This window comes from Pelodiscus sinensis, chromosome 3 (assembly GCF_049634645.1).
Source record: "Pelodiscus sinensis isolate JC-2024 chromosome 3, ASM4963464v1, whole genome shotgun sequence".
NCBI classification, from domain to species: Eukaryota; Metazoa; Chordata; order Testudines; family Trionychidae; genus Pelodiscus; species Pelodiscus sinensis.
The window spans coordinates 45,373,605-45,388,379 of record NC_134713.1 but is presented as its reverse complement, the minus strand read 5'-3'; the positions used below and the strand labels follow the sequence as shown (position 1 = coordinate 45,388,379).

Sequence of the window (14,775 nt, the reverse complement as noted above, 5' to 3'; positions counted from 1 at the left end):
AGGCCTACAAACAGCTTAACATCTTCCCAAATGGACCCAGCTTGATCGTGATCAGATGCCTGAGTATCTATTTGTTACACTGAAATATACCTGGGCTTTCAAGGAACACTATGGGGCAAACCAACTTGGCCTACATACTGATTCTGTCCAACATCATCTCTCCTCCACCAGTTTTACTGCCATGTGGGGATAGTTCTTGCCCTGCCCCCAGAATTTCATACCAGAGGGCTGCTCGCATCACTCACCATAGCCACAGATGGAGCTCTTAACTGCAACACAGCAGGAATGTGACGTGATGATTTCTGTGCTGCTCCCAGTTTCTGCCTTTAGAGCAGGGGGTTTATAAACAGAAGCAGGGTGATTAAGATAACAGAAGTCTTGTTGTTAAATTGAGGATTGATATCTGTTCCTTATAGCGTTGCTGACTATTCCTGTTAAAATACAGGAAGCAACGGGGATGAATAAATGGCCATTTTTTATAATGGATAGAGGTAAATAGTGGTGCCCCTGAGAGTTTTTACGGGGACCAATCCTATTCAACATATTTATACATTATCTGGAAATAGGGGTTGTCATGTCCATGAGGGATGGCCAGCAGCTTGGGGACTAAGGAGTTAATGTGCCCTGTACCTAGACAGGTATCTGATCAGCCAGTGGTAAGGCAGGTAGGGATTTCAAACTGAGACAAAAGAGGGAAAAGTTAAAAATTCCTTTGTCTCAGTTTGAAATCCCTACTTGCCTAACCATTGGCTAATCAGATACCTGGCTAGGTACAGGGCACATAGTTAACAGGGGTAAACAATGAGGTAACAAAATCTGCAGATGAACAGAGCAGGCAATCATTGAGTGATCCATCCCTTGTCATCTACACCCATTCAATTTTTCAATTTACCTCAGACAAGCACGGTAGCATAGCCTCTTTACTATAAAAGTGCAACTTATAAATATAGATGTTTTGTTACATAACTATGCTCAAAAACTTTAGAGCCTATATGTCCACTCAGTATTACTTCTTGTTCAGCAAATTGCTAAGACAAATACGTTCATTTTCCTTATTGGAAATAATGCTGCCCACTTCTTACGCTATGTCTAGACCACGTTCTATTTTCAAAAGAGGATATGCAAATTCTATGGGAATTTGCATATCTTCTTCCTATCTCACTTTCAAAAGTGGATCTTTTGAAAGTGAAAGTAGTCTGGACACATTTTTTTGGAAAAAACTCCCCCTTTTTCCAAAAAACCTCTATTCCTTAAAAAATGAGATTTACGCATTTTTTTCAAAAAAGGGTTTTTCCCCCAAAAAACACGTTCTGACTACTTTCTGCTCTGCTTTCGAAAGTGAGATCAGAAGAAGATATGCAAATTTCTGTAGAATTTACATATCCTCTTTTGAAAATAGAACGTAGTTTAGATGTACCCTTATTTACAACATTACTCTCACAGCTACTAAATTGTTGAGATTCATACAATTGAATCAAGATGCAACTGAAATAATATATGATAAATTATATCAATATATATGTACACATAGTTTGGCTTATCCAGAGGAGCCCTGAAACTGTTAAAAGTTATTCTGGAAGCTGACAGGCCACAGTCATAGCCCATGAACATAGGGAGTAAAAATCCACCTTTCCCCTTTTCTCCTATTTCTGTGCTGAGCACAAGAACAAAATAATACAGAATTAGCCACTAAATGTGTATGTTGGCACTAAATGTATATATTGGCATGTTGCTCTCTAATGGCTGTATGAAACTGCAAAAATATTCTGTAGGTGAGAGGGTTTTTTTATTGCCTTGTGCAAAAGGGGTCTGTGGTTTTGGAAATATAAAACCAGATTTCTATTCCTGGCTCTGCAGGTGTTTGATTTATTGTGGAGAAGTGTCAGCCTCTTCACATTTAGGTCTGATTTTGTGATTTTGTTCCCTTTATACTTTATACTCTAGATTGCAATAATTCTCTTTCAAATTGATTAAAACCTCTATACTTAGGCTAGCTGTAAAACTAAACTATTGTTGCTTACTTGTAAATCCCTTTGAGATCTGGCTGGGAGGTACTAGTAGATTGATGTTTGCAGAATCAAGAGCTCTGAGCGCTCGATGAGTTTTACCAACATTTATAGTGAAAGTAGGCTGGACTGCACATGCATTCATGGCTAACTTAGTTGTATGGTGAACATGAATAATAGTATATGTCATCAGTCAGGCTTTCGGTGTTGTCCCAGTGGGTTCCTGACAGGTCCTCTACTCCATTGGTGATGATAAACTTTCGGATGCATGCATGCGTGTGCTCCCTCTATCTAAAGCATTAAACCCTGTGCACTTGGGTCAACACAGTAGACTTCTGAGAGCCCCAGAATTGACAGATTCAGGCAAGGATGAAACCAATCCAGTAGGTTTATTGCCAATGACATGAATTTATAGTTGTTAGCAGACCGACTCAATGCTAAGCCACTGTGCATTCTGTAAGCCTAGGTAATACCCCCACAAATAAAAGCACATAAAGCACCCCCATCCAGGGTCAGTCGGCACTCACTCTTTGTGGTACCCTTTTATAGACATGTACAAACAAGTTACATCACTTTTTTACCTGGTTGCCACCCTCTGTTACATAGTTATCACCCCTCACCTTGCAAAAGGGGGGCTTACTTACTACGCTTCATGCTATCAGCTTCATCCCGGTACTAAATCTAGGTCGGTACGTACATTAGTTTTTGGGGAGTGAGTTGATACCAAGACATTTCTTACTAAGTTGTGTACTCCCCTCTGGCTTACAATCGGTACCAAATGACTCCCTATGTCCTTCCATGCTTGACCTAACTTACACAATCATACAATTATCAATAGGACTTCTTTCTTGGCTGCCATGTTACTGAGCCAAAGTCTTGCTCCCTAGATTCCAGGCCTGTTGCTGTTTTTATGTTACAGGCCTTTATTCAGGCCTACTGACTCCATGTTACCAACTCTCAACTTACTACAGTATAGTAGGTACAAATGAATATAAGGGAGGTTTGGGGAGCTATGATCTCTCAATGTGCATGTTTCGAGATCTACTAAGGCAATTCTGTCAAATCTGCGGAGAGGTTTCGGTTGAGTTTCTGGTACATGCTTTGGTTGACTCTCATTTAATATAAAATGGTTCACACATCCTAAGGTGTGATGAGATTATCAAATATTTTATTTTGGTAGTTTTAGACAGCTGTGTTCCTATACTTCATGAGAGTGATTACTAAAGTCAGTGATCATGAACTCATGTCTTTTGCCTAATAATCCATTTTAGACATGTATGTGTCCTGATTTATAGAAGGACTGAGCTCTTCTGATGAATGTACTGGGATTTTCAGCACCTTTGAAAGTGAAGGTACCTGTGTCGAAGCCTAAGTATTTAGGTATTCGTGCTTAAGCAAATGTCCATCATTTGTAACATAACGGCAATGGTACTCTTAATATCATTCTTAGCCTGAAGACTGATTGGACATTAGTAATAGTGGACATCAATAACATGGATCGGTCAGAAAAATATATAGATTGAATCAGATTATCAGAGATGAGGTTTCATAATTAGTTAAAAAAAGAATAATAGTGGACAAAACACCTATCACTCAGGAGTATATTTTAATGTGGGAGAAAGGTTTTCTAAAATGCTCAAATGTAAATAGCTCATTATTCTTTATTCAGCATGGGTATATCTTATATGTAACATCTTGTGTTTCATTCTTGTATACACACTTGGGAGTAAGGGTATCTGAAGACTCATCAGTATAATAATTCATAAAATCTAGGCAGTGAACTCAGCTACAATTAAATATTCACCAGATACTCTATTGCTAGTTAGATTCATATAGTAGTTATGAAAGATTAATTCAGTGCTAAATTTCTATTTAATGAGGGAGTAGAAGTAAGCATCACAGTCTAAAATTACTGATTTCAGGTTTAGAAGATTACATTTTTATTATGCTTTGTAAAGGGCACATATGACAGATGATCTTCAGATAATTTATAACTTTTAAAATTGTTCTCTTTTAGGATATCTTTCCAAATGCTTTAGCTACAGATTTTGATACCAGTTGAGTTGAGGTGCTTTCCTTGTAAGAAATTATTTGCATAGTTATGTCTCTAGGAAGGGATATTTGTAAGTACTATCCCACTACACATCAGCCTCCCTTCCCCACTGTCTTTTGCATCCCTTCCATCCCAACTTGCATTCATTTTATAGAAGGTTAATTCATGGTTTTGCTTGAGACGCCTTAGCATAACAACGGCAATTCAGGAACAAGCCATAATGTTCAGGTTGGTGTCTTAATGTTGAAATAAAGTGTCATAAGCTCAAATAGTTAGCAAAACATATCTTAATGGACAATGGAAAATGTTACTTGTTGGTTGCTATGTACAGTACTACCATTTGAATGCAGGAGGTTGATCTAGCAGGATGCTTTGGTGCAATACCACTAATGACATGATGAAGGAACATTGCAAAAAGATCTGGGGCTTGGTATGACCTGCCAACCATTTTTTGAGTTAAATTTTAATAATACAGGTTGGCTCTCCCTCGTTTGGCACCCTAGGGACCTGTCCAGTCCCAAAAGATGGGATTTGCCAGACCAGGGGAGGTCCCTCTCTCCTGGCCTATGCTAAACATCTACCCTCCTCCACCCTCCGCTAGGGCTCCAGCCTGCCCTTCTGCTGCGTGGCCAGCTGTCACTCCTTGGTCCAGAGCTCTCCAGGTCCCACTGGCCCCACTTCTGTGGGGCCGGAGCTGCACTGCTGGGGCCGGAGCTAGAGCTCGGACTGTGAGGCCAGGGCAGAGGCTGCAAGGCCAGGGCCTGCGCTCCCTGACTGCTACTAGGACCAGAGCTGCATGGCCGCTGCTGGCCACCTGCTATTGCCCAGCTGCTGGGATCAAGTCTCCCTGCTGTGCTTCCCACCTCTCCCACCCGGGGCACACAGCTGAGTCACTGGCCCACACTGCCACACTCCTGCCAAGGTGGCCAGACCTCCCTATACCAGGTATCTGTGGTCCAGGAACATCTATGGTCTTGCCAAACCACGGATGTTGCTGGACCAGAGAGTCCTGGTGAAGGGAGGTACAATCTATATTAGTAAAAGTGAGTTTTCCTTTAAACCTTCCGTTAAAAGGTTTTATTAAAGTGCTACTCACAGGATATTTAGTGTTAGATTGTCCTGGACTACAATCTCATTCAAGGAAATAAGACTGTTCCTCCTGTCCTTAAGCAGACTATCTAGATTTGGGGTCCAAATTCTCAGGAATAGAAGCATGTCTTACTCCCTCCTTGGCATGTAGGGGGAATTATAGGGAAGGAGCAGAATCCTGGTTCTGTCTGTCTATCGGCTCATTTAGTGAAAGGGAGACTGATTATGTACACTCAGGATTACTGAATTAAAAAAAAAAACTCTGCTAAAAAGAAGTGCCACTTGTAGTATAGTCCATGTCATTCAGCCACCAGAGCAGGAATAATTACTACTGTGTTTTCTCATCCTCATGTACCAGTCAGTGCTATTATTCTTCACATCAGTTGCTTCCTTAAGGATGGAAAAACGGAAGCATTTAAATTCAAGAATCTTTTCTGTTTTGAAACAATTAATTTTTGCACACTCAATTGTTAGAAAGCCAGCAACAGCATTGGAGTCTTATACCCTTAGCAGCAGGCACAACAGTTAAATACAAAAGCAAGGGGGGGCAAGAGAAAAGGATTTCTGCTAGAAATGACGAAAATAAATGCTGTGGATTAAATACAAAATGTGTATGGATGGGCATGTTAAATAATATTGTATCCATAAAAACTGAAATTAATTTAAATTGCCTACTGAGCCAGAAAAAGCTAAGAAAGCTAGGAATACTGTGGAGTTGGTTCTCTATGATGCCGACTGAAAGGGTCTTCCTTTTATCATGAGATGCCTGTTTACTACTTAGCAGTGCCATTTCTGTGCTGTAAAGAGAGCTCAATTTCTCTCTCCTGGTAAAGAGATCTTCCTGGTAAGAAGATAGATGGGGCAGCATAAAGTCTGTTTTCATTTAGGAGAAAAGTAAAGCTATATGAAAATTTAGGTTCAACTTTAGATTCCACAACCACTGGTACGCATGATTAAATTATCCAATCTGGTACATCCAGTTCAATTTGCCAGGAAATAATGTCAAATGGAGTCTGGGGTTTGGAATAGATAGTAGTTCCTGCAGACAGGGTGGGGGGTTTTTAATGAATAATTAAGAAATACCCCAGAAATTATGTGAATGACTGGATTATAATGTCATTAGACTATTTGAAATCAGCACTATTGTATGTGAGCACTGTTTTGCACTTTGTCCTTCATATTCAGTAGCTCTCAAAAGACAGATTTGCAAATTGTGATTAGTAATGTATAAGTAACTTTCTTAACACATGTATGCCCATCACAATTTCTATGCACTATCACTTGTGCTCACAAGTATTAGAAGCTACAAACACAGTCCCCATTTTTATGTTTAAACCAAGCTCAAGTGGTTACTGCATATATAATTTCTATCATTTCAGCACACATATGGTAGAGCAAGAAAATTACAACAGAAATAATTTGAATATGCAAAGGATTATGTGACCACAGGGGTTGAGTTTAGGTTGACTTTCAAGTTAGGTCAAACTTAAATGCCAAAGCCTCAGTCAGTTCTGTCTTCTGTCTTTCAGGACTACAATGATGAAATCCGTCAGGAGCAATTGAGAGAATTGTCGTACTTGAATGGTTCTGAGGATTCAACACGTGGACGGGGCATTCGTGGAAGAGGAATCCGGGTACAACCTGCAGCTCCATCAAGGTGCTTTCTTATCTTATGCAGCCAGACATAGGAAACATAGCCTTTTGAAACATGCATAATATTTATAACCTGATTTTTGATATGGTCAGTAAGCAAAAATGTATTTTTTTGAACAACTTAAAAAAAACCTAGTAGTCCTGCGGCACCTTAGAGACTAACAAAAATACATGGTTGGTTCAGTCCCAAATTTTTGACCCAAAATTAACAGATGTTAGGGGCAGATCTCAGAGTCTAGCTGTATAAGTGAGGGTTTCAAATTCATGATCATGGGTGGAGCCAATTGCTGCCGCCACCAGTCACTAAACCCTGGTAATTCCTGAAGCAACTCCCTTGAGGGACAATGTGCAATGGGTGAGCAATGGCAAGCCAGTGGTGGAAGGGCCTGGACTTGGGGGAGATGTATGGACACGCCCTGCCTCCTGGCTGCTGGGACTCCTGGGCCGGATTGCAAAAATGCTCCAGCCATAGATGACTCATGGGCTGTGAGTTTGAGACCCCTGCTGTAGAGCCAGTGTATCTGTTTGGGGAAGAATTGTCCCAAGGTAAGGGATTTCTCCAATAGCAGTCTGTTTCACCTTCGCAAGCTGCATCGCTGGAGCTACTTCTGACCTGCTGAGTTCCAACTAACAGATAATACCCTGGGGTATTTGACAGCAGATGTAACTCAGAGCTATAATACTAGAGCATGCAGCCTGCTCCACACTGAGGAAATGGAAAAATTAAATTTGCACCCCTTCCAACTCTGCAGTGTAAGCTGTTTATCCATAATGGAAGATCAGAGCCATTTTCGTGGCAATGAAATGAATGCATTCGGTGCTACAGGCATTGTTAATTCCATAAAAGATAACATTATTCAATAAATAATATGTTGTTATACCAGATGTAGTATCAGTTCTAACTGGAGTAGCTAAACTTTGTGTCCTAGACATTGACTTGCAGAATCCTTCCAAGTACTACCTAATTCTCTGGATTTTCATGCTTTCACTATAACTATGAATCATTCTGATTAAAAATCCACTATATGTTTTAACTGGTATTGCTCCTTAAGACACACTTTTACTGTAAAGCCCACAAGGAATTTTCCATATAAAGCAATAATTTCACCCAGGTTGACCTCTGGATCTAAAGGATGGAGCTTAATATCAGGTTTTTTATTTAATTAAAAAGAAGCAAGCCAGCAAACAAACCTCAGCCTCCTTCATCCACCATATTTCAGACTAGTCTTCATTAATCTATTAATTTAATTTATGTTGTCCATATCCTCTGTTCCCCAAGATCCCCATACTCATTGTCCCCTTAAGTTCATTAGATCACATTTAATTATCCGTATTGTGCAGCACTTGGCCCACTCTTGGCCCAATGGCCCCCCTAAGTTCATTATATCACATTTAATTATCTGTATTGTACAGCACTTGGCCTACTCTTGCACACTAAAAAATAGTAAATAATTCTGATTGTTTTTCCTCCAAGTCTTGTATTCATTAAGATCTTTCTTATCCAGTTCATAACACTAGAGTTGGGATAATGTCCCATTAAAGCAGACTGTTCCAATATTGCTTCTGTGTCCTGTATTATATAGAAACAACAGTATCATTTTTATGCAGGTTTTTTGCCACCAACACTGAAAATATTAACTCAACATATTAAGAACTTGCTTGTCGTATTCTTCTGACTTGATTCAAAGGTAGCAAAAAGGATGTGAATTTTCTGTTATTTTAAAGGATATTGCTAAATGGTTTAACTTGCAAAATTCACTTTTTCCCACTACTGCAATCAGGTGAGGGGTATTTTTCCATGCTTAAAAAGAACCATCCTGTCAAGAATTTTCTGAAATACAATCATTACTGTCTTTGCAAGATTTTTTACACTGTTACTACAAAGTCACACCAAGGAAACAGAAAGTTAATGAGCATATCCTGTTCCCTTACACAATTGATTCACAAACAAAGAAGTAAATAAAGCAGATCTATATTAGATTGACTTTATTTTACAAAGTAAAAGCTAACAGAAAGGGTAAGAACATTTTCAAACTTTTTTGCCCTCACCATCTCCTATTTGTCAGTGTTAATGGCTCATATTCTTCATCTTCAAAGCACAGAGACAGTAAGACATAAGAATGGCAATACTGAGTCAGACCAATGATCCAGCATTCAGTCTTCCAACACTGGTCTTGCTTGTGTCCTCCTTCAGTGTCTCAAACCACCTTTTTACTGGTCTTCCTCATAGTTGTCCCATGATTATTAGATCTTATACTTTGACTAACATATCCATATCTTACCATCTCACATGACTCAACTATCTCAGGGGATACTGCCACAGCTTTTTTCATGATGGAAGCTATCTTCAGCATGGACTGTACCATTTCACTGCATAGCCTATCAGATATTAGCTTATGCAGACCTAAGTGATTTCATTTCAATGGTGTGAAGCAATTGTTTTTCTCTATTCTTCTTTGGCCAGCATTGTGACACATTCATCTTGGATGGCATAATCATTTTTAAGCCATGAAAAAAATATTTAAAACAATTAAAAATAAGAAATGAAAACTCTTTTAACATGTTGTCAATTTCTTGTCAGCAATAAAAACTAAAACACAAATGGCAAATTTAAAATCCTCAGCTATTATATATTAATGTAGTTCTGTTGACTATCAAGATCTGCTGCATGACTTCCTTTAACTAATTGGCATCCTGCAAATACCTGTTGTATTTTATAAGATAGTTTTTCAATGAATAAGTCTAACAATATTGCAGATAGCTGGTCTTCAAGTCACTTGGCAAAGCACACTAACGCAGAGTGTGTAATAGCAGCAACAGCAAGAACTTTTAGAAAAAAGGGCGCACATGAGACTTACACTTTTAGGATTACACATAGAGACTCAAATGAGATGTGACTTTTAAACATCTCACACTCTTCATCTACAGCAATTAGGGACACATTTTTCAAATGCAGATGCCTAGAGTTAGATGCCTAAATCCATATTTAGGGTTCAATCTAGTCCACACTAAAGTCAATTTAAAAGTCACCATTGACATCATTGGAGCTAGGTCAAGCCAGCTAAGCACTCTTACCCCACTTTTTTCAACCATAGAATGATCTATAATGATAACAATACTTGGCATTTGCTAAAAACTTTTCAACATTGAATAAATTAATTAACAGTGTAAGAAAATCAGGAAGAAATTGTGTCATACAAACCTAAAAGCTTTCTAGAGAAGGGCAAAAAGGGTGAAATACAATAAGGACAATACAAAGTGCTCCACTTGTGATGGAGAAACCAGTTACACATACACAAAATAGGACATGACAGACTAGAAAGGAATACTATGGAAAGGGACCTGAGGATCATAGTGGATCACCAGCTAAATATGAATCAATATAGTTCTGCCACTGCAAAAAAAAAAAAAGCAAACATCATTCTGAGATGCATTAGTAGGTGCATTATAAGCAAAACATGAGAAATAATTCTTGCACTCAACTCTACACTGATGAAGCCTCAACTCGATTATTGTGCGCAGTGCTGGGTGTCACATTTCAGGAAATATGTGAACAAAGTGGAAAAAGCGCAGAGGAGATGAACAAAAATGAATACGTAGAAAACATGATCTATGAAGAAAGGTTGAAAAAATGGGTTTGTTTAGTTCGGAGAAAAGAGGAATGGGAAGACTAGTTACATATAAAAAATGGGAAATCACTGACTAGAAAAGAATACTGGGGAGAGAGACCTGGACCTACACTCCACCACAAGCAAAAGACTAGAGCAGCCAAATTATGGTTGATTGGACCCAGGTTTGTGTGCTGCAGGGTGCTTGCTGGAGGACTGTGTTTGGGGCTGGGTTAAACAATTCTTAACCCTAGAGATGGCAATCAGTGCAGATACTCAAGCCCTAAATTCTCAAATCCAGGGTTCACTGACTTGAGTTCCTGTAACCTGATGATTGTGTTGTAGTGTAGACATTCTCAACTTAAACCACAGTTTTCCAAAGCGATAAGGAGTCCTGTGGCACCTTATAGACTAACAGATGTACTGGAGCATAAGCTTTCATGGGCAAAGACCCACTTAGTCAGATGCATGTAGCGGAAATGTCCAGAGGCAGGTATAAATATGCAGGCCAGAATAAGGCTAGAGATAAGGCCTTGTTATTTGATCTGAGGAAGTGGGTCTGGCCCACGAAAACTCATCTCCTAATAAACCATCTTGTTAGTCTTTAAAGTGTTGCATAGTCCTGTCTTTTGTTTTTATGATAAGAGAATGAGAGCCTGTAAGAGTAGATAATAATTATGTCCTCACCTCAAGCATATGTCAGTATATTAATTTCTCATATTTGTTTCTCTTAGAGGACGTGGTGGTGCGATTCCTCCTCCACTACCTGGGAGAGGTGCCCAAACACCTAGAGGGACACCAGCAACACGTGGAGCACTTCCAGTTCCCCCTGTAGCAAGGGGAGTTCCCACCCCTCGAGCAAGGGGAACTCCAGCAGTCCCAGGTTACAGACCACCCCCTCCTCCAACACATGAGGCCTATGAAGAATATGTAAGTAAATATATGTTTTGATAGTTGATATAAGCCAAAATTCTTTGGCAACTTGGAGGTACCTCTGTATTTGAGGATTCTGCGTAGGTCTAATAAATGCCTACTTTGAAACACATATCTTTCACTTGTTGATATACACTATGCATGCAAAACTGTGATTTAAAAGACTGGAATCATTTGATAATATCTTTTAATTTTACAAGTATTAGCTTTGGTTAGGAGTGGGCCGAGTTATCTCAATTATCTTTATATTTTCATGGTTCATATGTCTTTCAAATAGTTTAATATAAATGAATAGAGCTAGGGAAAATAATACAAAATTATTTCTTTAATATTTTCAAGAAAATTGGGTTCATGTTTTGGGAAGACTGATATGCAGTGTTGACCAGATATTTAATTTGACTTAGGAGTCAAATGCAGTCATTTGTCTTGTTGAGCTGCTTCTGCCTTTTTATAAGATTTTACATATATAAAAAAATTAGGAATTATTGACATTTTTAAAATGTGTGATGCTTGTTATACCACTCAAAATACGTGTGCTGATTTTCAGAAATATGAAAAAGAAATATAGTTGAAAATATAGCTGGGTGCATAACAAAAGACCAATATATTTATTCCACAAAGCATATGAAAAATAAAAGACATTACTTTCTGTAAGTTAGTTCTTATATAATAGAAGGCTGCATTGTGGTGGAAAAAATGGCAATTTGTGTGTGCTTTTCAATGCTTTGAATTACTGTTCTTTCATCATATAGTTTATTGATTTTTATTTGTATTAAAAATAAGAGTTACAAGGAGGACAAATCTATTTTCAAATAATCAGCATGCAAACTAAGGTCATAATACATATTTAACAAGGTACTGAAAACAATTATACTGTAAACTTAAGGTCTTTAAAATGATCCTTGATAATGTTCCTTCCTGAAACTATCACTATAACAACAATCAATCAAAAAGAAGGAAAGTATTATCAAATACAATGTCTGATTTTTTTAAACTACAAAAATTAAAAAATGGTTTATGTACATTCCCAACCCATGATAAGAAGTATCAGTAGGTGAAATGATAAGAAAATAGTTTATATGGAATTTAGAAAATAGAAAATCTCTAAAGTCAGACCATTTTATTATAACATAAGGTTTTGTAATCTCACGAAATTGTCTTTAAGGTGCCACTGGACTCTGTTGTTTTTTGCTGAAACAGACTAACATGGCTACCTCTGAAATCAGAGGCAGGAAATGCTGTCAAAATGGTTTACAAGCATATCAACAACATGCATTTGTAGAGTCCTGATATGCCACAGTCCATCAGTCATGATGAAAGACTATGGTATTGTTTTAAAAGTGAGAAATGAGTGTGTCCTAGTATTTGTACATATTCCACAGCGTGTGAGAGCATATCCAATGAACACACTGGAGAATTTTCTAGACAGCACTGTCTAATAGGGATAGGCATGTGTCCATCTTCTCCTTGTGCATTCTGGTGAGGATATAAAGGACAGAGTATGGGATCTAGAAAGAGAGGTAGGACCAAGCCAGAAGTCAGGATAATTGCACTATTTGAGTAGTATTTTCATTGGTCCTCTTTTTCCATCCAGCTTTCACCTATGGCTGCAAGTAGCTGCTTATTTGCTGCCAGGCTCACCAATAAGTGCGCGGGGGTGGATGGAAGGATGGCAGTAAAGGGGGCAGTTTCCTCATAATACAAAAGGGCCTGGTTCTCTCAGCTGCTGCTGCCACTACCACAGAAGCAGAAGCTTCTGAAGCCCCATGCCTTTTAAATCACCACCAAAATGTGATGCAGCATGCTCTGGGCAGTGTGGAGGGCTGGCTGTTTCAGCCTCACCCCTTCTGCTCAAGGCCCCACCCCTTCCAGGAGTGCTGCACCACATCTCCCACCTTGCTCAGGAGCCTGGCAAGTTTGTCGGCTCCCCTGTTTGTAGCAGCAGCCACAACTCGGGACACTGCTTTCATTTGTGGGCTAAACCAATTAAAGGGTAACTGTGTCTTTTTCCAGCCTACTAAGTCCACTTTGTCCTTTTGGGTGAAGGGCAAGAAAAGCACTGCAACAAGATATTGTAAGATGCATAAGGCTTGACAAGGCACAACAGACATCAGTGGCTATCCACTGCAGTGATCTACAGCTTCAGCAACTGGGAGTGTGAGATTGCATCTAAGCAATGGTCTTTGCATTTAAAAATCTTTATGCACAGGCATTAATGCATCATTAAATAAGAAAATCCTGCTACAGTTGGAAAATGTTGAAGTGACAAGTGTAGCCTGTACATGATCTTTCTCTTCACAGACTTTGTAGCCACAAGAACTCAGGAGATGCCATGAGGTCACTGTAGATTATGAAAGACAGACATACTCTTTGATGAAAGCCAAATCCTGACTTTAGCTCTTGGGTCTTATGGCAGCTTGCGGGTTCATTAACCCACAGGCAAGGCTTTTCTTTCAGCAACTTCAGGCCTGGCAGTCCTTGATCTACTGCCCAGCCAAATACCATCTGGATAAGATGGTGTTCCCTTCTTTCAGTCTTCTAGTCACTGGATTGGTGGAAGGAACCAAGCAGATGTCCAAAAAGAGACCCAGGCAATCCCAATTCATACTCAAGAACCATACTAACAGAAGCCTCAGCCTTCAGGTGGAGTGGGGATCATATAAGCAATCTCATAGAGCAAGTCTTAAGCTCTAAAATGCAGAGGCCTTGCAATCATTCTAGAACTCAGGACTGTATTCAAGGCATATGTGTCTTTCTTTCTGTACATTTTCAACAGACAATCCTGGTCACATCTGAAGAACCAAGGGGTGGGGGGGAATAAGGACAAATGGATATCCATGTACCAAGAGTCTGTCTAGCTATAGAACAGACATTATCCTGACACAGATCCATCTCCCATCTTCAGTCTATTAATTTGGCATCATTTCTATACTTACATATGACTGGGGCAACTAATTGATGTTGTAATGATCAGAGTGCTGGATCAGTTGCTGTTGCTCAGCAATCTGTCCCAACCTCTTACAATATTTTTCATAGTGTGACCCTGTTGCAGATGGCAAATAAAAACGAGCTCTTCAGTTGAGTACTTCAGTTGTCCAGCATCATCTTTATTGATAAAACCTGTGAGAGAGGATTCCATTCCTGTCATTTTTTCATTAAGACAGCTAAGATTGCTTGGTCAAGTCTTCACTTTTTATCATCTGCCTGAAATATAATGGTAAAATTAACAATCTTACAATATTTTAAACCCAGGATGAGACTTGTGGAAGCTACTCATACTTGACTTTGAGTCACATTGTGAAAGGCATTTGACTATGAAGCTGCCTTTTATCTCCCCTGACTCAGAAGTCATGTAGGCTGTGGTATTAGTTGTGCTTCACTCAGCAGATGTTGGCTGTTCTTTATTGTGAAGAGCTATGATCAATCTCTTACT

At 39.1% G+C, this 14,775-nt stretch overlaps 1 protein-coding gene across 2 annotated transcripts in view; it reads left to right on the top strand.

The window, feature by feature from the left end:
• Positions 1–14,775, top strand: part of KHDRBS2 (KH RNA binding domain containing, signal transduction associated 2) — a 602,985-nt gene that overhangs the window by 417,210 nt on the left and 171,000 nt on the right. For both annotated transcript variants that reach the window (XR_012902558.1, XM_014575134.3), the window contains exons 5-6: positions 6,678–6,805; positions 11,144–11,339. Coding sequence is in view for 1 of the 2 variants with exons in the window: in XM_014575134.3 (XP_014430620.1) it covers positions 6,678–6,805; positions 11,144–11,339 (324 nt within the window). In the remaining variant the exon portion in view is untranslated. The remainder of the gene's footprint in view (positions 1–6,677; positions 6,806–11,143; positions 11,340–14,775) is intronic.